The following is a 23,002-nucleotide window of genomic DNA, read 5'->3' on the forward strand; positions in this document are numbered from 1 at the left end:
TCTCTAGTCATACAGTAAGAGAAAGACAGGGGATATCATTTCCTAGGAGAGAAAGAAAGAAAATCTTACTTTTAAGGTTATACAAATGACAACACACAATCACCCAAAATTAGCTTTATTTCACTTATTAACTCATTACAATAAGTACACAATATTTATTTATTGGGGCCCTATAATGGCGTCTATGGCCAGCCTTATCAAAGTATATGATGACACAGGTAGGAAATCAAACCATTTGGCCCAAATAGATAGTGGCTCCTTTAACTATAGCCCTACAAGATACATCATAATATTACAATTGAAGTTTCCTAAAAGTTACATATTCTTTAATTAACAAATCCCTTTTAATTATGCAGCATTGAATACTTTTTAATGAACATGCCATTATTGAAGCTATGATTGACATATATTTTTTCGAACATTATAATTTCTTGCAAACTTTGTCTGTGTAACAAAAGTGAAATCAGTAGCCAATCTTTACTTATTTTTTTCTTTTTCATTTACAACATTTGTGCAGAGCTCCTTCAGTTTTTACTGTTTTAGTTAAAAAAATCATAAAAAAATGTCACATGAAAAATGCAAATCGGAATGTTTGGACCACTTTGATGCATGAGTGTTTGTGGGGGGGGGGGGGGGGGGGGGAGACTCCTTGAGCTCTGTTTTTATAGGGTAGGGGGGGCAGTGCTAGAAACACTAGTCCCACTTAGCCCCTAAATGTTTTCAAGCTGTACCTTCTATTGTCTCGAGAAAACTATTTCACAAAAATATACCCAAATGCGGTAAATCGCTTATTACAAATATGCCGACAAGTGTTCCCTACCCAATACCCATCTATTTTAGTCCCAAATCCTAGCTCGCTATCCGGGGAGTTGCAATCGTTTTCTCCATTCCCCATAATCCCGATGCGAACCAGATTGTTATTAAAACCATTCCTGCCGCAATTCTTTTGAAGTTCTGAGCCTGCAATCAGGCCCAGCCAATCAGCTTTCGACATGGACAAATCCTTGAAAGTCCCATCGGCAATGACGTCATACAGGGACTCAGAGGGGTAGTGTAAGTTGAGCCATCTCAACTCATCCCCGACTTCCATCCCGATGCAAATGTCTTTGAAAGGAGCCTCCCAGTATGTTGATAGCTTGGTCTCCTGGTGGTCTAAACCGGTTGATCCTGCGCCTGGGTTGTATTCTAACTTGTTTGACCAGAGTGGTGAATCGTAGCGAAATGTACTCTGAAACCAATGCTCAGTACTTTGCGATATATGGATTTATTTCAGGGGCAGATTCAAGATATGTTAGGGGTTAAGTGTCCACATCTATTTTATGCTACACAATACCTTTCAGAAATCTCATAGTTTAGGGAAAAAAGATGACAAAAATGAAAAGAAGTGAGCATATTGCCATTGGAGACCAAACAAATTTTACGTAAAATAAATGACCAAATTTGCCTTAGACATTTTGCGTAGGCTTTTATCGTACGTGTACCGTATTTTCAGTTTCATTGTTTTTCTTTTGAACCTCCAAGAACTGGCTAGCTCTTATTAAGCTGTTAGTTTGTCGAGGTCCCGAGGGAACTGACCTTTGAGCCATCTGCTTTCATGACCAGCGTCCATCCCCCACTTCCGCAGATACTGGACATTTGGCAGAACACCTCAGTCACCTTTGAGCCCACGGTAATACTGTAAGCCTTGTCCTTGCGCATACTTGTTGGGGAAAAAGTTTGATCAGTCTACGATCAAGCCCTCGGTATCATACGATGGCAGGGTCGGTAGGGTTATGTAAGTAATTGAAGCAAATGAAAGTCGGGTATTACTTGTACCTTAACGCGAGTTCTTAAAACGTTTTAAAAGGAAACCGCCGAGAGCTTTTTGAGTAGAACTGAAAGTTGGATTGTTCATCTACGAGATTTGAGTTGAGTTTTATTTCTTATGTTCACGAGAGTAAATAAATTGGCCTCATTTTTCTATTATGCCCATTTATAAATTTTAATCATTTTACCAATGTGTTTTTTAGGTGCCGTCATATCAAGGAGTAACTGAAACTCAAAAAACAAACCTGGATCTCTCGAAGATGTCTTTGCAAGATCGCAAATGACCTGCAACAAATGTGCACAATGAGTATGCTGCGAAAATCATACACCTAGCTAGAAGAGTGAACAGGCGCGTAGCCAGGAGTTGGGGCAGGAGCGTGTAGCTAGGAGTTAGCGCAGGGGCGTGTAGCTAGGAATTAAACAGGGGGCGTGTAGCTAGGAGTGAAACAGGTTGCGTGTAGCTGGAGTAAAAAAGGGAGCGTGTAGCTTGAAAAAAAAAAACAGGGGGTGTGCAGCTAAGAGTGAAACCGGGGTGTTCAACTAGGAGTGAAAAAGGGGGAATGTTGCCGGAAATGAAACAGGGGGCGTGTAGCTAGGAGTGAATACAGGGGGTGTGCTACTAGGAGTGAAAAAGGGGGAGTTTAGCAAGAAATGAGACAGGGGGCTTGTAGCTAGGAGTGAAAAAAGGGGGCGTGTAGCTAGGAGTGAAAAATAGTGTAGCTAGGAGTGAATACAGGTGGTGTTATGTAGCTATGAACGGGCACTCCCCCCTTAGAACCATCAAAATTTTTCTGAAAAATAATGCTTGCGTAGCAAATACTGATAGAAACTTCCATAAAACAATAAAAAATGGCACAAGAGGGCTGTGTATTGCAGAGTTCTAGCGAAAGTAAGATCGAAGCTAAGACCTCACAAAAGCCCTTGCTACACGGGCTTAGTACTCACTGGATATTTCGCAGTGTTCACCGGAGAAGCCTGATTTACACTCGCAGCGATAACCTTGATACCTCCCGCTTGAGATGACGCATCGGGCGTCGTTCTTACAACGCTCGCACAAGTGGTCCCATGGGGTCTGGGGACGAAAGAATTTTTAGTCGAGTCATTGAGCAAATGATGTAAGATTGGGTGCAACGAGTGATTGAGTCAATAATGTGGAATTGGGTACAACGAGTCATAGTCATTGAGGTCGTGATGTGGAATTGAGTACAACGAGTCATAGTCATGAGCCCATTATGTGGGAATCGGTAAAACGAGTCATTGAGCCCATGATGTGGGATTTGGTACAACGAGTCATTAAAGGCCATGATGTGGAATTGGGTACAACGAGTCATTGAAGGCCATGATGTGGGATTGCGTACAACGAGTCATGGAGCCCATGATGTGGGATTGGGTTACAACGAGTCATTGAGGCCATAATGTGGGATTGGGTACAGCGAGTCATTGAGCCCGTGATGTGGAATTGGGTACAAAAAGTCATTGAAGGCCATGATGTGTGATTGGGTACAACGAGTCATTGAGGCCATGATGTGGGATTGGGTACAACGAGTCATTAAAGGCCATGATCTGGGATTGGGTACAACGAGTCATTGAGGCCATGATGTGGGATTGGGTACAACGAGTCATTGAGGCCATGATGTGGGATTGGGTACAACGAGTCATTGAGGCCATGATGTGGGATTGGGTACAACGAGTCATTGAGGCCATGATGTGGGATTGGGTACAACGAGTCATTAAAGGCCATGATCTGGGATTGGGTACAACGAGTCATTGAGGCCATGATGTGGGATTGGGTACAACGAGTCATTGAGGCCATGATGTGGGATTGGGTACAACGAGTCATTGAGGCCATGATGTGGGATTGGGTACAACGAGTCATTGAGGCCATGATATGGGATTGGGTACAACGAGTCATTGAGGCCAAGATGTGGGATTGGGTACAACGAGTCATTGAGGCCATGATGTGGGATTGGGTACAACGAGTCATTGAGCCCATGATGTGGGATTGGGTACAACGAGTCATTGAGGCCATGATATGGGATTGGGTACAACGAGTCATTGAGGCAATGATGTGGGATTGGGTACAACGAGTCATTGAGCTCATCATGTGGGATTGGGTACAACGAGTCAACGATCCCATGATTCGTTCGGTAGTGAAGTGACGCATCGGGCGACGTTGGAGGAAAAAAGTGGTATCTTTTTTTCCTTTTCCCTCATATTTCTTCGCTTCTTTCTTCCCCCTCCCCCTCCCCCTCCCTCCCCTCAACCTCTTCTTTTGCTCGTAGTGAAAAGCCTTTACAGAGATCCTATCGAACTGCTTCCGGGTACCAAACCAAATCCCGGACAACATTGCCATTACTCAGGATACTCCCACTTTTGATACAAATTCTTACCTTCCCTTTTATAGTAAGTCGAATTTGCATTCTGTACAAGTGCATCCGAAGAAGAGCCATTCACCGCCTCGCGACTCAACTCGCACAGACTCAAGGACTCGGTTCTTTTATGGTAGTAGTTGGCGGATCTGCATCTTGAGTCAGACAGACAAGCGGCGCTACATTCAAACGCATGCGCCACTTTAACACTTTTGAAGATACTTGTCGATATGGCAAAACCTGGGAATGCATTTGATAAAAAAGCTTGTCAGGGTGTGATGCGTGTGTTATCACCGTGCAACGAAAATTGCAGGCGAACTTCAGGGGCCGTCCACACTAACACGGGTTCGTTCGAGGTCGTATTACTATTTGATATTTCTAGGCCTTTTGTCCACACAAACACACTCTAACACGGAGGTCGGATCCATCGAATCCGGGTACTTTTGAGAACGCTGTTCAAAGTAAATCAAAATGAATCATTATACTTTTGTCCGTTGTGTGGACGGTCGAATCTGTATCAAAATGAAAACGATAAGGCGTCATATTGCAGGCTCGTCTGCTGCTATGAGCAATCGCATGTCATAAAAATTACGTTACGCCGTACCTCAGCGTTTTCTGACGTTTGAATCCGTGTTAGTTTGGACGGCTGGATCCAGGCGAAAACGATAGTGTGTACGCTAATCAAGTGATGCATTTTCGGCGAAACGAATCCGGATACTTTTGAATTCGTTTTAGTGTTGACGACAACGCATACAATCACACAATCACGAACTTCATACAATCATAAAAAAACAATAAACGTCAAAAACTACAAAAACTGCACACATAATCAGATCATTTCCCACTACAAGGATCCACAAAGACTATTCGCTGCAAGGAGTTTTAGATTTCGATATAAAAAAAACCCTCTCTTGACCAAAGCAAGTTTAAGTTAGCGGCAATTTCTTGTTTTTGAAGATGACTAATAGAACGTAAGGTAACTTACGATTTTCGAGTTTGGCGAAAACTGTCAAAGCGGAGAGTTATCTATGGGATGGGTCTGGACTTTTGCAGCAATTGTGTTTTTCATCAAAAGTTTGAGGCTCACCTTTGGTTGCGGTGAACTTGTCTTCCCTTCGGAAGTCTCCTCCATCTGTATCACATTGCTGAGAATTGACTCCAATTAGTATTAGACTTAGCTTAAAGAAGACAAGAAATTTCTTATCCATGTTGTTTGTTTAGCTTCTTTGATTCACAAGTGATCTGTACATGAGCGAAGTAATATAATGGTAATATTTTAGTATTTTTGTGTTGAATAACTTGTTCAAAAGAATTGCACGCCATTGTCATGGTAACCAAAGTCATAAAGATATGAACAAAGTTTTAAAGACAAATAGAAAAGCAATTAATTTTATTGTAGAACAATGCTTGAAGATAAATACTGTTCTTGTTAACGCCTTAATTTCGTGTGTTGGTGTTAATACACTCACTGTCGTTCAGAATTGAAAAATTCTTTCTCAGTTTTGGCGAGAGAAGTTTGATGTCAAACTTTGCAATCTCGTGTTTCATTAATGGATTGGAAAACATTTCACTCTGGGGACACAAACAGAGTGATTTGAGCCGATTGAAAAAAATCTGCTTAATACCTTAAAATAATATAAAAGAATAACCACCATTGTTAAGCAAACAAAATAATTGCTTTTTGCAGGCACGAACACAGGTGCATGAGATGAAACGAAAAGGGAGGCAATGAAAATAGACTAAAAAGTTAGATCTTTTTCTGGCAACGAATACATACATGGTTGGGTCATTTTGTGGACGCGGTAAATCTCGTCCTTTGTATTTTGTTGGGTATGAAATTTTGGCTCTTTTTCTTCCTCTGCTATCATTTATAGTTTAGTAACCCATCGAGAGGTGGACATCATGTGGAGCAAAGTTTCCTTACGAATAAGCCACTGTATTTTCAATGATAAACAATAACAAAGGAGTGGGTGATTGGCATTATTTAATTCGCTTTATTATGAAGCATTGAATATTTTGATGAACATACAATTATTTAAGCTATAATTAACATCTATTTTGGAACGTTAAATTTTCTTACCCACTTTGTCTTGGTAACATAAGTGACGTAGCAAACCTTTACTTAAATTTAAGTATTTGCAACGTTATTTGTGCAGAGCTCATTCAATCCGTACTGTTTTATTTATAAGAATCATAGAAAAAATTCACATGAAAAATGCAAATCGAAATGTACAATGTTTTGACCACTTTGTGGGGGGAGACCACTTGAGCGCTGTTTTTTTGTCGGGGGGGGGGGGGGGGGGTAGGGTGGCAGTGCTTGAAACACGTCCTACTCAGCCCATAAATGTTTCCGAGCCGTAACCTTCTATTGTCTCGAGAAAGTTATTTCACAAAAATATACCCAAATGAAGTAAATCGCTTATTGCAAAACTGACAAGTGTTCCCTACCCAATACCCATTTTGTTTAGCCCCAAATCCTAGCTCGCTATCCGGGGAGTTGCAATGGTTTTCTCCATTCCCCATAATCCCGATGCGAACCCGATTGTTATTAAAACCATTCCTGCCGCAATTTCTTTGAAGTTCTGAGCCTGCAATCAGGCCCAGCCAATCAGCTTTCGACATGGACAAATCCTTGAAAGTCCCATCAGCAATGACGTCATACAGGGACTCAGAGGGGTAGTGTAAGTTGAGCCATCTCAAGTCATCCGCGACTTCCATCCCGATACAGATGTCTTTGAAAGGAGCCTCCCAGTATGTTGATAGCTTGGTCTCCCGGTGGTCTAAACCGGTTAATCCTGCCTCTGGGTTGTATTCTAACTTGTTTGACCAGAGTGGTGAATCGTAGCGAAATGTACTCTGAAACCAATGCACAGTACTTTGCGATATATGGATTTATTTCAGGGGCAGATTCAAGATATGTTAGGGGTTAAGTGTCCACATCTATTTTATGCTACTCAATACCTTTCAGAAATCTCATAATTTAGGGAAAAAAGATGACAAAAATGAAAAGAAGTGAGCATATTGCTATTTGAGACTAAAGAAATTTTACGTAAAATAAATGACCAAATTTGACTTAGACATTTCACGTAGACTTTCATCGTACGTATACCGTATTTTCAGTTTCATTGTTTTTCTTTTGAATCTCCAAGAACTGGCTAGCTCCTATTAAGCTGTTAGCATGTCGAGGTCCCGAGGGAACTGACCTTTGAGCCATCTGCTTTCATGACCAGCGTCCATCCCCCACTTCCGCAGATACTGGACATTTGGCAGAACACCTCAGTCACCTTTGAGCCCACGGTAATACTGTAAGCCTTGTCCTTGCGCATACTTGTTGGGAAAAAATGTTGATTAGTCTACGATCAAGCCCTCGGTATCATACGATGGCAGGGTCGGTAGGGTTATGTAAGTAATTAAAGCAAATGAAAGTCGGGCATTACTTGTACCTTAACGCGAGTTTGAAAAGCATTTTTAAAGAAAACCGCCGAGAGCTTTTCGAGTAGAACTGAAAGTTGGATTGTTTATCTACGAGCTTCGAGGTGAGCTTTATTTCTTATGTTCACGAGATTAAATAAACTGGCCTCATTTTTCTATTATGCCCATTTATACATCTTAATCATCTTAAACCAATTTGCGCTGTTTATTTGAGAGCGCCTGTGTTTTTTTAGGTGCCGTCATATCAAGGAGTAACGGAAACTCAATAAACAAACCTGGATCTCTCGAAGATGTCTTTGCAAGACCGCAAATGACCTGCAACAAATGTGCACAATGAGTATGCTGCGAAAATCATACACCTAGCTAGAAGAGTGAACAGGCGCGTAGCCAGGAGTTGGGGCAGGAGCGTGTAGCTAGGAGTTAGCGCAGGGGCGTGTAGCTAGGAATGAAACTGGGGGCGTGTAGCTAGAAGTGAAACATGGGTTTTGAAACTAGAAGTGAAAAAGGGGGCGTGTAGCTAGGAGTGAAACAGGGGGGCATCAAGGAATGAAACAGGGGGCGTGTAGCTAGGAGTGAAACAGGTTGCGTGTAGCTGGAGTGAAAAAGGGGGCGTGTAGCTTGAAAAAAAAACAGGGGGTGTGTAGCTAAGGGTAAAACCGGGGGTGTTCAACTAGGAGTGAATACAGGGGGTTTGCTACCAGGAGTGAAGGAGGGGGCGTGTAGCTGGAAATGAAAGAGGGGTGTGTAGCTAGGAGTGAAACCGGGGGTGTTCAACTAGGAGTGAAAAAGAGGGCATGTTGCAGGAAATGAAACAGGGGGCGTGTAGCTAGGAGTGAAAAAGGGGGCGTTTAGCAAGAAATGAGACAGGGGGCTTGTAGCTAGGAGTAAAAAAAGGGGGCGTGTAGCTAGGAGTGAAAAAGGAGTGTAGCTAGGAGTGAATACAGGTGGTGTTAAGTTAGGAGTAGAAGCAGAGGGAATGTAGCTATGAACGGGCACAAAAGGGCTGTGTATTGCAGAGTTCTAGCGAAAGTAAGATCGAAGCTAAGACCTCACAAAAGCCCTTGCTGCACGGGCTTCGTACTCACTGGATATTTCGCAGTGTTCACCGGAGAAGCCTGATTTACACTCGCAGCGATAACCTTGATACCTATCGCTTGAGATGACGCATCGGGCGTCGTTCTTACAACGCTCGCACAAGTGGTCCCATGGGGTCTGGGGACGAAAGAATTTTTGGTCGAGTCATTGAGCAAATGATGTAAGATTGGGTGCAACGAGTCATTGAGTCAATAATGTGGAATTGGGTACAACGAGTCATAGTCATTAAGCCCGTGATGTGGAATTGAGTACAACGAGTCATAGTCATTGAGGCAGCCCATTATGTGGGAATCGGTAAAACGAGTCATTGAGCCCATGATGTGGGATTTGGTACAACGAGTCATTAAAGGCCATGATGTGGTATTGGGTACAACGAGTCATTGAGCCCATGATGTGGGATTGGGTACAACGAGTCATGGAGCCCATGATGTGGGATTGGGTACAACGAGTCATTGAGGCCATGATGTGGGATTGGGTACAACGAGTCATTGAGGCCATGATGTGGGATTGGGTACAACGAGTCATTGAGCCCATGATGTGGGATTGGGTACAACGAGTCATTGAGCCCATGATGTGGGATTGGGTACAACGAGTCATTGAAGCCATGATGTGGGATTGGGTACAACGAGTCATTGAGGCCATGATGTCGGATTGGGTACAACGAGTCATTGAGCCCATGATGTGGGATTGGGTACAACAAGTCAACGATCCCATGATTCGTTCGGTAGTGAAGTGACGCATCGGGCGACGTTGGAGGAAAAAAGTGGTATCTTTTTTTCCTTTTCCCGCATATTTCTTCGCTTCTTTCTTCCCCCTCCCCCTCCCTCTCCTCAACCTCTTCTTTTGCTCGTAGTGAAAAGCCTTTACAGAGATCCTTTCGAACTGCTTCCGTGTACCAAACCAAATCCCGGACAATATTGCCATTACTCAGGATACTCCCACTTTTGATACAAATTCTTACCTACCCTTTTATAGTAAGTCGAATTTGCATTCTGTACAAGTGCATCCGAAGAAGAGCCATTCACCGCCTCGCGACTCAACTCGCACAGACTCAAGGACTCGGTACTTTTATGGTAGTAGTTGGCGGATCTGCATCTTGAGTCAGACAGACAAGCGGCGCTACATTCAAACGCATGCGCCACTTTAACACTTTTGAAGATACTTGTCGATATGGCAAAACCTGGGAATGCATTTGATAAAAAAGCTTGTCAGGGTGTGATGCGTGTGTTATCACCGTGCAACGAAAATTGCAGGCGAACTTCAGGGGCCGTCCACACTAACACGGGTTCGTTCGAGGTCGTATTACTATTTGATATTTCTAGGCCTTTTGTCCACACTAACACACTCTAACACGGAGGTCGGATCCATCGAATCCGGGTACTTTTGAGAACGCTGTTCAAAGTAAATCAAAATGAATCATTATACTTTTGTCCGTTGTGTGGACGGTCGAATCTGTATCAAAATGAAAACGATAAGGCGTCATATCGCAGGCTCGTCTGCTGCTATGAGCAATCGCATGTCATAAAAATTACGTTACGCCGTACCTCAGCGTTTTCTGACGTTTGAATCCGTGTTAGTTTGGACGGCTGGATCCAGGCGAAAACGATAGTGTGTACGCTAATCAAGTGATGCATTTTCGGCGAAACGAATCCGGATACTTTTGAATTCGTTTTAGTGTTGACGACAACGCATACAATCACACAATCACGAACTTCATACAATCATAAAAAAAAACAATAAACGTCAAAAACTACAAAAACTGCACACATAATCAGATCATTTCCCACTACAAGGATCCACAAAGACTATTCGCTGCAAGGAGTTTTAGATTTCGATATAAAAAAAACCCTCTCTTGACCAAAGCAAGTTTAAGTTAGCGGCAATTTCTTGTTTTTGAAGATGACTAATAGTACGTAAGGTAACTTACGGTTTTCGAGTTTGGCGAAAACTGTCAAAGCGGAGAGTTATCTTTGGGATGGGTCTGGACTTTTGCAGCAATTGTGTTTTTCATCAAAAGTTTGAGGCTCACCTTTGGTTGCGGTGAACTTGTCTTCCCTTCGGAAGTCTCCTCCATCTGTATCACATTGCTGAGAATTGACTCCAATTAGTATTAGACTTAGCTTAAAGGAGACAAGAAATTTCTTATCCATGTTGTTTGCTTAGCTTATTTGATTCACAAGTGATCTGTTCATGAGCGAAGTAATATAATGGTAATATTTTAGTATTTTTGTGTTGAATAACTTGTTCAAAAGAATTGCACGCCATTGTCATGGTAACCAAAGTCATAAAGATATGAACAAAGTTTTAAAGACAAATAGAAAAGCAATTAATTTTATTGTAGAACAATGCTTGAAGATAAATACTGTTCTTGTTAACGCCTTAATTTCGTGTGTTGGTGTTAATAGACTCACTGTCGTTCAGAATTGTAAAATTCTTTCTCAGTTTTGGCGAGAGAAGTTTGATGTCAAACTATGCAATCTCATGTTTCATTAATGGTTGGAAAACATTTCACTCTGGGGGCACAAACAGAGTGATTTGAGCCGATTGAATAAAATCTGCTTAATACCTTAAAATAATATAAAAGAATAACCACCATTGTTAAGCAAGCAAAATAATTGCTTTTTGCAGGCACGAACACAGGTGCATGAGATGAAACGAAAAGGGAGGCAATGAAAATAGACTAAAAAGTTAGATCTTTTTCTGGCAACAAAAACATACATGGTTGGGTCATTTTGTGGACGCGGTAAATCCCGTCCTTTGTATGTTGTTGGGTATGGAATTTTGGCTCTTTTTCTTCCTCGCTGCTATTATTTATAGTTTAGTAACCCATCGAGAGGTGGACATCATGTGGAGCAAATTAAACGAGCGACACAGAAAGCTCTGCGCAGGAAGATTAAGTTATTTTGGCATCCACAAAACAGTCAAAATCATGCGGAATAATTAGAAAAATTAACCAGGTTCATTTAATGACCTCTGATCTTTCAGTGTTGTTTGAACGCCTCACACCTAGCGGATGGAAATGGATTGAAAATATTACTTTTACCGGCAATCACTCAAGTCGGACTAAAAACCTTTATAATTAAGAAACTATTTATGACTAATGTTTCGACGCCTGAGGAATCCTTAAGTGTGGAGAAAAAAATATGTTTTATGTAGCGAAACTGCCATCATCGACTCTCACTGACTCTCATTGGCCGTTTTTATACTAGAGACTGCTAAGACGTCTACATGACCTTAGGACGTCCTTAACTTGTAGCGTAAAGTAGAGAAAAAAAAGCAGACGACTTTGATGTCTGACGGCTAAGACGTCTGAAATTAAGGGCGTCAAAACGATGCCCTTATTGAAGAAAATACTCCTCGATGTTCAATTGGTTTTATTGACAAAGATGAGGAAGTCCTATGGCAATACAATAAATCAAGGATTATAATTAAACTGAGGATTACAAATAACGGTAACTAGGATATAACAAATGAACGCGTAGGACTTACATGAATAATGTTCAAAACAAGATGGCCGGCTGCTCTCTTCTGAGCCGGTCAGCGGTCTTACATAAGACCTAGGCCCTAGCGGCCAGCGTTACACACTCTTCATCCCCCCCAGTCCGTGAGTCTATACTAAGTCTAGAGTCTATACAAGGCTAGACGAACGGACTCCTGCTACTGTCCAATTCCCTGTCTCTGGTTCGTAGCGTTTTGGTCGTGTTCTCGCACGAGTTGGCCTTCTAGGTTCAGGGAGTGGCTGCGGGGCCTGAGATGAGGCGTCAGGCATACAAGAGGATACAGGGTCATTGTTGGCTTGAGTGGTAGGTGGTGTTTCAGCGACGGGTTCAGCGGGTGGAACTGTCTGGTTGCACTCTGTGGGTATGACGGGATGGCTACCGTGTGAGAGTTGGGTGGTGACGTGAGGATTGCCCGTCAATGGTCCACTGCCTGTGGGAGGCGACGGTGAGCTGTTAAGTGTGGGTTGACACTCTGGAGATCTGGGTGGAGGTGGTGGCGTCCTGTACTGATGGTCTGGGGTGTATGCACGAAGGAACCGACGATTACGCAGGGTCAACCGTCCTGAGCCATCCACCTTTATCCTGTATTGGTCGTGGCCTGGCGACTCCACTACCATGCCTGAGCGGTCCCATTTGTTCGGGTGTGGGCCCTGCTGGTTCTGGATGAAGACCCTTTCACCTAGCTTCAGAGGTCGAAGTGGTTTGGAGTGGCTCGTCAATGATTCGGTGGTACGTGATATGCGGGTCCGAAGGGCATCTTCCTTTGCCGCCCATGCTTGCCGCCACAGGGGTCGGATGTGTGGATTAGAGAACTTCTCTAGTCGATTGACGAACATGAGGGAGTCTCGAAGGGGTCGACCGAATATGATTTGGGCTGGTGAAAGGTCGCAGTCCCGGTCCGGTGTGTTTCGTAGCTGTAACATGGCACGCAGGAAGCGATCGTTATCAAGGCTGCCGTTAGGACCAGTATTGGACATCAGGAGACGTTTAGCTGTTTTGACTGCCACTTCTGCTCTCCCGTTGGATTGTGGGAAGCCGACAGAAGACAGGCGGTGTTTGATCCCCCAAAGTCGGAGAAAGGTCTCGGTGCCGCCTGCTGTGAACTCTGGTCCGCCATCGCTTGATATCTCTGTTGGCACGCCAAAGGTGGCGAAGAATGCTCGGAGGTGACGGACCAGGCCAGCGGAGCCCCCTAGGTCAGTACCTGCGGTGGAGCTGAGGACCTCCACCCATCCAGAGAGCCGGTCTCCGACAACTAGGTAGTGGCGGCCACCAAAGTCGAAGAAGTCAGCGTAGACAGCCTCGAACGGGGTAGATGGCGGAGAGGTCGGGAGGGGCGGTGTGGCCGCTTGTGACGGGGCGTTGCGGTTGCAATCTGTGCATCCGTCTCTGGTGCCCTGAATGTCCCGTGACATCCCCGGCCAGAAGACAATGGCACGCGCTTGCTGCTCCATAGTAGAGGCTCCTTGATGTGCAGCGTGTAAGTGCTGGAGGACCCGTTTGCGGAGGGACATGGGCACAACCACACGGTCGTTGAGTAGTAGAACGCCATCCTGTGCATATATCGACTCACAGAGATGTCCGAGACTTGAAAGCGCCGGGTCGTTAGGGTCAACAACAACATCTTGTTCAATGAGGCGTAGGAGGTGACCTAGGCATGGGTCCGTAGCAGTCTCTTGTGCGAGGATCGGCCACGAGATGGCCCCAAGATCATGTGCGTCGTTCCTGATGGAGGCCATGAGGGCCGACTCAACCATGTCCGGTACACTAGGAGTTGAAGTTGCGAGACTGTTAGTTGAGCCTGATGGGGATGGGTGTCTTGATGTGGCGTCAGCCGCCTGGTTACTTTTTCCCGGTCGATGGGTGATGGTGAAGCGCCACGGGAGGGTACGCTGCTTTAACCTGAACAGACGGGAGTTGGTGATCTCATCGAGGGTGCGATCGCCGAAGATTTTGACTAGAGGCTTGTGGTCGGTGACTACCACAAGGTTGTCGCAACCCTGTGTGAAGTACCGGGTTTGCTCGAGACCCCAGGCAACGGCCAGGGCCTCTCCCTCGATGGCTGCGTAACGTTGTTCGGCTGGGGAGAGGAAGCGTGAGCCAGCCAGAGTGATCCGCCATCCTCCTGGGCAGCAGTCAGGTATACCAGAGGGGCAGCTACAGTGTTGCTGGAGGAGGAAATAACCAATACCTCTTCGGGACCAGTCGGGGCGAAGGCAGGTGCGCCTCTGCATGTCGTAGATTTCCACGCCCTCGCGGATTGCCTGAACAATGGCTTCTTTGGACTCTTGGAAGGCAGACTCCAGGTAAGGTGACCAGGTGAATTTGCACCGTGGGCTTAGGAATGGCTTAAACGGCGCCATGGTCTCGCGCAATTGGGCGTAGTTGGCCACCTGGTTGACCAGACCGAACCAGCTTCTGATGTCTGTCGTCGATTCAGGAGTGGGGAAATCACGGATGGCATCCAGGTACTTAGGGAGTGGCTCTATGGTTGAGTCGGACACCCTAAAGCCGGCGAAGTCCACGCACTTTTCGGCGAACTGAAATTTGTCGGGGTTCAGTACTATACCGGACTGGCCTACGCATGTAAGGAAGTCGATGGATCGCCACCAGTGTTGTTCTAGGTCAGTATCATAATGGATTGTGTCGTCCACACACCGCTCTTTGCGCTCGAAGGCTGATAGGATAGCATCGAAACGACGGTTGTAGCCATCCCCTGACGAGAGGAATCCTTGTGGTGCCCTGGTGTAGCGCCAGCGCCCGAAGGGCGTAATGAAAGTGGTCAGGTGTCGATCTGCCTCGCGTAAGGGAACGCTGTGATAGCCGTTCCAAGCGTCGGTGACGGTCTTCCAGGTGTCCTTCGGAATTCGGCGGGCGAGGTGGAAGGGAGACTCCATGGCAAAAGTCTCGCGCTGGCAGAATTTGTTTAGTGGCGAGAGATCCACAGTCCGGCGCGGTGAGCCGTCGTGCTTCCGGGTCACAACCATGCGGTGGCACCATGTGACAGGTTCCCCGTAAGGCACTCGTTCGATGACACCAAGGGCCTCGTCCCGGAGAAGGTCGTCGTATACCTTTTGCTGCCAGTGAAGAGGGATGGTGGCCGGGGTGTGGCACGCTCTGGGTGTGGCTGCTGGGTCTACATGTATCTCGATGGCGGACTGTTGACTTTTGGCTGGTTGTCGCCTTTTGCGCCTACGGGCTCTGTAGCAATCGATGCATACCTGATGAGGTTTGGAATTCCAGCCCCGAGATCCTTCTGAGAAGACGTGAAATGACACTTTACAATCAGGACAGGAGGCCTGTCGTGATTTCTCTGCTGCGCTTGGTGACTGGTCTGAGGGTGGCGTGTTTTTGTTACGCTGGAAGGACGACATCGCGGACAGGGTTGAAGACGGTAGGGCGTTTCGAGCCATCTCTTTACTCTCCACCGAGGCAATGACGTCATTAATTGGGTTGGTCAAGATATCTGTAATGCCCAGAGTCTCACGCCTTATGTCTGAGTCGTAAATGCCATTTAAAAGGACGTCGCGTATGATGTGGTCGGTGTAGTCAACGGGTTGGCCACACGCACATGCTGCTGTGTATGCGCACGTTTCCGCTTTTCCCCGCACCCTGGCTGCGAATGCACGAAAGGTTTCGTCCCGTTCCTGTTTTAACTGGAGCAGCTCGGTACGGAGGACACATGTAGCGATAGGAATGACAGCTAGCGAGCGCATGGCTGCGGTCAAATCTTGCAAGGGCAACGAGGTGGCTCCTGGGTTGGCTTTCAGTAGGCTGTCCCCGAGGTCAGGGCCGGCACACTGGAACAGTTGGAAAGGCGCCTGGGCGTCAGTGATGCCAGATCCAGAACGGAAAACCCCCCATCGGCGCATGAATATGTTCCATTCCTCGATAGAGATCCCTATGTCCACTTTGGGTCGGTCGAGTTTCGGGCCTCGGGCCGGCGGTGGGGCAGTAGGAGCGGGAGGTAGTGCTTGATGTGCGAGGCCGTGGTTATTTAGTAACGCTACGGCGATTGCATCAGAGACATCCTGTGTTTTGAAGTCACAGTTGGGTACCGAACATTCGACGATCACCATGATAATGACTTCCTCATGAAGAAAATACTCCTCGATGTTCAATTGGTTTTATTGACAAAGATGAGGAAGTCCTATGGCAATACAATAAATCAAGGATTATAATTAAACTGAGGATTACAAATAACGGTAACTAGGATATAACAAATGAACGCGTAGGACTTACATGAATAATGTTCAAAACAAGATGGCCGGCTGCTCTCTTCTGAGCCGGTCAGCGGTCTTACATAAGACCTAGGCCCTAGCGGCCAGCGTTACACACTCTTCACTTATCTTCGACCTTATTTCGCGAGACGACTTTGTCGTCTGATATAAAGACGAGACGGCCTAAAACATACGGCCATATTAACATGAAACCGAGGTAAAGCCGAGTTTAGACAACACATCTCTAGGCCCATTCGCACTCCTTACATGTCTTGGTTTCTTACTAAGAGAAACGCCACATATGGCCATCGCTTGCACAGCTAGCATCTCATCTTCAAGATCAAAAAGCATCAATTTTCTTGTTCTTTTACGGTGTCCAGAAAAGAGATGCAGCTGCAGGTCTGCAGCTTTTTTTCTTCTTTTCGAAATTTGCTGAGAAAAATGAAGCATTTCGGCGCGAAAACCTAAACAAAAAAAGACTTCCCCGCGTAATGATCGTGCTGGGACCCAGTTCCCAATCGTGTTTTCTCACCAAAGGCCCTCTTATGGCCGTCACGCTTTTATACCAGACGTCCTTACCTTTTTGCGATAAGGTCATCTTCTAGACGTCTAAGTCTTCTTCTAGTATAAAAACGGCCATTCATTTTAAACATGTTAAAATTCGAAACGAGAGTTGATGAGATTTGCGCCGTTTGATAGCGGGAATGAGAGTATTTCGATCAGCTTTTCACAAAAAGTAAAATTTTACGTGTAATTCCCGGTTCAGTGATGAATCGAGAAGTCAAATAATTATTTTGAAAAAAAGGGATCACTTTCATCAATTCTCAAAGACCGTTTGATCGCAATCCTGTGAGAGCTAGAAAGAGTAGGACTATCAACGACTCTCGCCAACTCTCATCTCCGTTTGATCGAGGCTTTAGTATTTTATATAAGCGGTTCGGCTCTAAACCTATTGCAAAATCATAATACAATCTATTATACTCCTAGTATTTCAATAACGCTTTACTCGATAGGAAATCATTGTATCTAGCCTGCAGTTCTTCATGGGTAGCGTTTGTATAGATGAATCCTATGAACAAGGATTTTACAGTTTTTAAAGCATAGAAATCCTTTCATTTACGCCTATTTATTTCATACCCATGAACCACTGCGGGCTAAAATTCATGGATAAACAAAATAACCGTGTCTCGCAAGTCGTCAAGTTATTCTGACGCAAGACCGCTTGTGAGGTACAAACTACAAGAAGAGAAGAGAGCGTGACAATAAAACAATAATAGATTCTGTTGAATTCATTATATCATCATATTATCATAATCTACCGTGACATGAATAATTACAAAGGAAAAACAGAAACGTGCAATATGGCGGTCATCAGAACTTCCTTAGGATGCAGCAATAACCCAACGTTAAAAAGCAACAACTCAATATAATTCACGCCAAAAGCACCGTGAATCTATTCAGATGAAACAAGAAGGCTGCAAATTTTTATTTTTCGTTTGCTGTGATTATTCATAAAGACGAAAAGTTATTCTAACGAACTTTGATGATAACTTTCTTGGATACTATAGTTAACTCAAGCACGTTTTAGGTACATTTTGGAGGGAACGAAGATTCAGTTCGATTCAGAAGATGGTGCACAGGCTGGAAGAGTTAACCGAGCAGCATTCCGCAAAATGCTGTACATCTTCGACTTACAAATCCATCTTCTATTTCGTGGCGATATTGGCGACGATTCATTTTATTCTTCTAGTACTTTGGTACAGGCATCCGGCATTGATTGACAGTATTGGAATAACACCAAGGAATAATTCACAGATTTTTTCCCCGAGGATAACAGGTAACGTTTTTCTGATCATTTTAATCAACACTATTCCGAAGAACGTTGAGCGGCGAATGACGCTTCGTAAGACGTGGGTTGGAACAGCTAATGGCGGACCAATGACTTCAAATCTTGACCTGAAAGTTCATAGAGATTTGGGAGTTTATTGCGTTTTCATGGTAGCGGTGTCCGATGTCTTATCAGATAACAAAAAACTTCATAACGAAGCGGCGAGATATAATGATATTCTCCGCATAAACACAGTGGAATCGTACAGAAACATGATCACAAAAGTATGGGGAGGCTATGAATGGGCTTTCAAATTGAATCCCCGATTCTTCATGAAAACGGATGATGATATTTACGTGGATTTGCCTCACTTGGTTCACTGGCTGCATGATCCGTCTTTACCGCGGAAATTATACGCGGGCTGGGTCCTTCACCACGGAAGAGTGATGAGAAACCCAGGGAATGACTGGTACGTGAGTCATGCGGATTTCCATGAAAGGTATTACCCAGATTACTGCATCGGTCCTTTCTACGTTCTCTCTGGCAGTCTTCTAGGAAATATTCTCACGAACAAGAAAAATGTCAAAATGTTTAATGTGGAGGACGCATATCTTGGTGTTCTGTTGAGGTATTTGCATGTGTCGCCTTTGAATGTAGGGAAGACTTTTGTCTGGGAACCGAGACTTCCGAGTATGTTACCCAACTGGGAGAATGAGAAATTTTCTGAAGTTATTTGCCTTGGAGAGAGATTGACCGATAAGTTGCTTAGGTATATTCATTTGAAGTATGAGTATATTCACAAGACTGCGGAATACAAGTATATATCTGGCTAGATCCGTGGTATAGGATACCTTGTATATACCTTGTATATATAGTATACCTTGTACTTATCCGTGTTGCTATGCATTTATCCCTTTTCTTATGAAATTTATAACAACTACTTGCTAATTGAAAAGATAATACATTATAAGTGATTGCTTATTGCAATAGAAAAAGCACTTGCTATGGACTTAAAGACTTTACTGTTTTTTTTATAGTTTTTTTTTTTTTTGGGGGGGGGGGGGGGGGTTGGAAGGTAGGGGGTTGGAGGGTAGGGGGTTGTGGGGGCAGATATTCAACTTTTGGCAGAGGGGTACATTTGTGTTCTCTCTGACCACCCCCCCTCCCACCTCCCACCCCAGCTATACGCTTACTCGTATCCCATTGGCTAAAAAATTAAAAGCAATTGCCGCTTCGTGTGGATTGGGCGAAACATTTTGCAAAACGATGCCTTGCAGCAGGATAAAGTGTTTTTCAAGCAAAGGCTGCGACACATCGAATTTCAATGTTGGTTGGGCGAAATATTCAATGACTCCAAAAAGCCCGGTCAAAAAAACAAACTTAGAACTTATAGAACTTTCAAAGCGACGACATACGATTTTGAGACATACCTTTCCAACATTCAAAACCCCAACCACCGAAAAGCCCTCACCCGCCAAGATGCAAGGGTATAATATGTTAACATATGATAAAAATTAACAACTTTTCCAACATACCATTGGCAAAGTATGGAAAATTTTGACGATCGTTGATCGTTCAGGAGTATGGCAAGTAAAAGCAACTATAGGTCTGGAAACTCTTATAGTTGCCAATAGCAACTGTTCCATCTAGATAACCTTTCTTCAACTGTTTTAATTTTGTCAGATTTTTTTTTTGTTTGAACAAAGGAATTCTTAATTATACTGAAGGAAATGCAATGACAGCTGCTTATATTCCAGCTGTTTCGTTCTGCACATTTGCAATAATCATCTTCCATCTGAACATCCGATAACACGAGCGCACAAGAAAGAAGAAGATAAAACAAAATATAAGTGGTGCACGAAAATTGAGCCTACTTAAAAAAAATCTGGGTTACAGATTTTATAGATGGCGAGATGAAAGAAAGATCAGCTTAGAGCGATGATGGAATTAAGAAACTTTACCGACAAAACAGTCTTCAATTATGCTTGCTACCATTTTACCGAATGGGTCCAGGAAGGTCAGATAACGAGACCTGAGTTTATCATCATTGCAGTACTCAACGGAATCACGATTCTTCCAGCTATCCTTCTGAACGCTTTGGTACTTTTCTCAATATGGCGTACACCAACACTTCACACACCTGCCATGGTTCTGTTGTGCAACCTTGCTCTCTCTGATTTCGCGGTCGGCATCATCGCTCAACCAATAACAGTAACATCAGTAGTGCTTGAACTCAGTCCTTCTGTAAAACCTGCATCGTTTTGCTCGATAGCAGTGTTCTATGGAATAACATCATCCCTTTTCGCAGGTGTTTCATTACTCAGTATTACTGCGGTCGCTGTTGACAGATTTCTTGCACTTCATCTTCATCTAAGGTATCGTATGGTTGTGACTAGAAGAAGTATTATAATTTACGGTGGTATATCGTGGATCGTCTCCTCGTGTATTGCTCCGTTGTGGATTTTACTTGGAATGGATCGCTACAGCGCGATCATCAGCGGTCTTGTGGCCCTTTGCATGGTGCTTATTGTCCTGAGCTATATACACATTTTTAAAGTCTTACAAAAACACCAAAGTCAAATAACCGCCTTGCAGAGAAGTGTTAACAAAACAAACTCAAAAAATGGGCCAAGCGGACAAACAAACATGAGACGCTACAAGAAATCAGTTATAAGTTCGTTGTACATTTATTTTGCTTTTATTTTATGTTATTTGCCGCTGTTTTCGTCATTGACGTACTACGCTGTCACGAAGGAGAACTATTTTTCACCCAGGCTAGTGCGGATGTCGACCGTGATCGTACTGGCCAACTCTGCTACAAATCCCGCCATCTACTGCTGGAAAATTCCAGAATTACGAAATGCTGTTAGGGATACATTAGTCTGGCTCGGATGTAATCGTAGGAGAGGAGGCACCTAGAATAAACAAAGTGTGAAAGAGACTTAAAGCCGCATTGTCACCAGTTTACCTCCGGTCGATTACATAACAATATTCGGTGATTTTTAACGGAAAACGCGAAAAATATTTCAAAATATTGAAAGCAGTGTGATTATTGGAAGTTTCTTTGAGGATGTGATTGATAATTCAGAGCGGATGGCCTGTTAAATATCTCGGATTTCAATAGATTCTTTTGTCTTTTAACGGTTCAGGTTTCCGTCGGACCTCCGGAAATGAACTGGTGACAATGCGGCTTTAACTATGGGTCCATAGAACTACCCCTCCCCCCAAACTTTACCATATCCTCCAAATCTACCATTTGCCATTATCCTATGCCTTGGGCCATGGTACTTGCAGTGTTTAGTATCTGCTAAGTATATGGGAGACCACCCCTCCCCCAACATACCACCAAATGCAACATCACGAGATCCTTCTTTTGCCATAGCCCTAAGCCATTTCCATGTTACTCGTGTTGCAGCGCTAAGTACCTGCTAAACACCCCTCCCCTAAACTTTTCACCATATCCACCATTTGCCATAGCCCTAAGCCATTTCCATGTTACTCGTGTTGCAGCGCTAAGTACCTGCTAAACACCCCTCCCCTAAACTTTTCACCATATCCACCATTTGCCATAGCCTTATTCCTTAGCAAAAGAACTTGCAGTGTTAAGTATCTGCTAAGTGTGGGATACCATCCCTCCCCCAAACATTTCACCAAATACACCATTGCCTATGCCTTGGCCATGGTTACTTATTTGCAGTGCTAAGTATCTACTAAGTATGGATCAATAGAACCACCCCTCCCCCTAACTTTTCACCAAATCCACCATATGCCATAGCCCTATGCCATTGCCATGGTACTTGAGTTCCATTGCTAAGTATCTGCTAAACACCCCTCCCCTAACTTTCCATCATATCCACCAAATCTACCATTTGCCATTATCCTATGCCTTGGGCCATGGTACTTGCAGTGCTGAGTATCTGCACAACCCCTTCCTCAAACATTTCACCAAATGCACCATCAGGAGATCCTTCTTTTGCTATAGCCCTAAGCCATTTCCATGTTACTCGTGTTGCAGCGCTAAGTACATCTGCTAAACACCCCTCCCCTAAACTTTTCACCATATCCACCATTTGCCATAGCCCTAAGCCATTTCCATGTTACTCGTGTTGCAGCGCTAAGTACCTGCTAAACACCCCTCCCCCTAACTTTTCACCAAATCCACCAATTGCCATAGCCCTATGCCATTGCCATATTACTTGAGTTACAGTGCTAAGTATTTACTAACCACTCCTCCCCTAACCTTTCACCAAATTCACCATTTGCAATAGCCCTATGTCATTGCCATGGTACTTGCAATGCTAAGTTTCTGCTATGGGTCAATAGAATTCCCCCCTCCCTCTAACTTTTCACCATATATCCCATTTGCCATAGCCCTATGCCATTGCCATGTTACTCGAGTTACAGTGCTAAGTATCTGCTATCTACCTCTCCCCCTAACTTTTCATCATATCCACCATTTGCCATAGCCCTATGCCATTGCCATGGTACTTGCAATGCTGAGTTTCTGCTTAGTATGGGTCCATAGAACCACCCCTCCCCTAAACTTCTCACACTTTGTGATACATACACCCTTTGCCACATAGCCCTGTCTCTTCTTTAGCTTGATACTTGTAGTGCTGAATGTATGTTATGTATTGATCCATAGAGCCACCCCTCCCCCCATTCTACAGCATTTTTATAACCATTTGGCCATTTGTCACTACAATAAAAAACCTTTTTCAGTCTGGGAAAGTAGGACCCCAGTTTCATTGA

General features: G+C 44.2%; 4 protein-coding genes and 1 long non-coding RNA gene across 5 annotated transcripts; 3 read left to right on the forward strand and 2 right to left on the reverse strand.

Annotated features, from left to right (window-relative positions):
* Positions 1–99: 99 nt before the first annotated feature.
* Positions 100–5,566, reverse strand: LOC116616827. Its single transcript, XM_032378903.2, has 6 exons — positions 5,263–5,566; positions 4,201–4,415; positions 2,752–2,878; positions 2,052–2,091; positions 1,576–1,699; positions 100–1,228 (listed from the first exon to the last, which is right to left on the reverse strand). Exons 1-6 carry the CDS (start codon positions 5,381–5,383, stop codon positions 752–754), a joined length of 1,104 nt encoding a protein of 367 aa, XP_032234794.2. The 5' UTR covers positions 5,384–5,566; the 3' UTR covers positions 100–751.
* Positions 1,693–2,666, forward strand: LOC116616828. Its single transcript, XR_007306692.1, has 2 exons — positions 1,693–1,774; positions 1,847–2,666. It is a non-coding gene; the product is annotated as an uncharacterized LOC116616828 (long non-coding RNA).
* Positions 5,567–6,042: 476 nt separating the features above from the next.
* Positions 6,043–10,886, reverse strand: LOC125560607. The gene is made up of 6 exons (XM_048722399.1): positions 10,732–10,886; positions 9,668–9,882; positions 8,693–8,819; positions 7,883–7,922; positions 7,379–7,502; positions 6,043–7,031 (listed from the first exon to the last, which is right to left on the reverse strand). The coding sequence occupies exons 1-6, from the start codon at positions 10,850–10,852 to the stop codon at positions 6,558–6,560; spliced, it is 1,101 nt and encodes a 366-aa protein (XP_048578356.1). The 5' UTR covers positions 10,853–10,886; the 3' UTR covers positions 6,043–6,557.
* Positions 10,887–17,743: 6,857 nt separating this feature from the next.
* Positions 17,744–19,265, forward strand: LOC5509879 (beta-1,3-galactosyltransferase 5). Its single transcript, XM_001630308.3, has one exon. It carries the CDS (start codon positions 18,052–18,054, stop codon positions 19,081–19,083), a length of 1,032 nt encoding a protein of 343 aa, XP_001630358.3. The 5' UTR covers positions 17,744–18,051; the 3' UTR covers positions 19,084–19,265.
* A 91-nt stretch (positions 19,266–19,356) lies between these two features.
* On the forward strand, positions 19,357–21,171 carry LOC5509880 (5-hydroxytryptamine receptor 1F). Its single transcript, XM_048722400.1, has 2 exons — positions 19,357–20,625; positions 21,025–21,171. Exons 1-2 carry the CDS (start codon positions 20,189–20,191, stop codon positions 21,167–21,169), a joined length of 582 nt encoding a protein of 193 aa, XP_048578357.1. The 5' UTR covers positions 19,357–20,188; the 3' UTR covers positions 21,170–21,171.
* Positions 21,172–23,002: the final 1,831 nt, after the last annotated feature.

Source organism: Nematostella vectensis, chromosome 15 (assembly GCF_932526225.1).
Source record: "Nematostella vectensis chromosome 15, jaNemVect1.1, whole genome shotgun sequence".
Taxonomy (NCBI): domain Eukaryota; kingdom Metazoa; phylum Cnidaria; class Anthozoa; order Actiniaria; family Edwardsiidae; genus Nematostella; species Nematostella vectensis.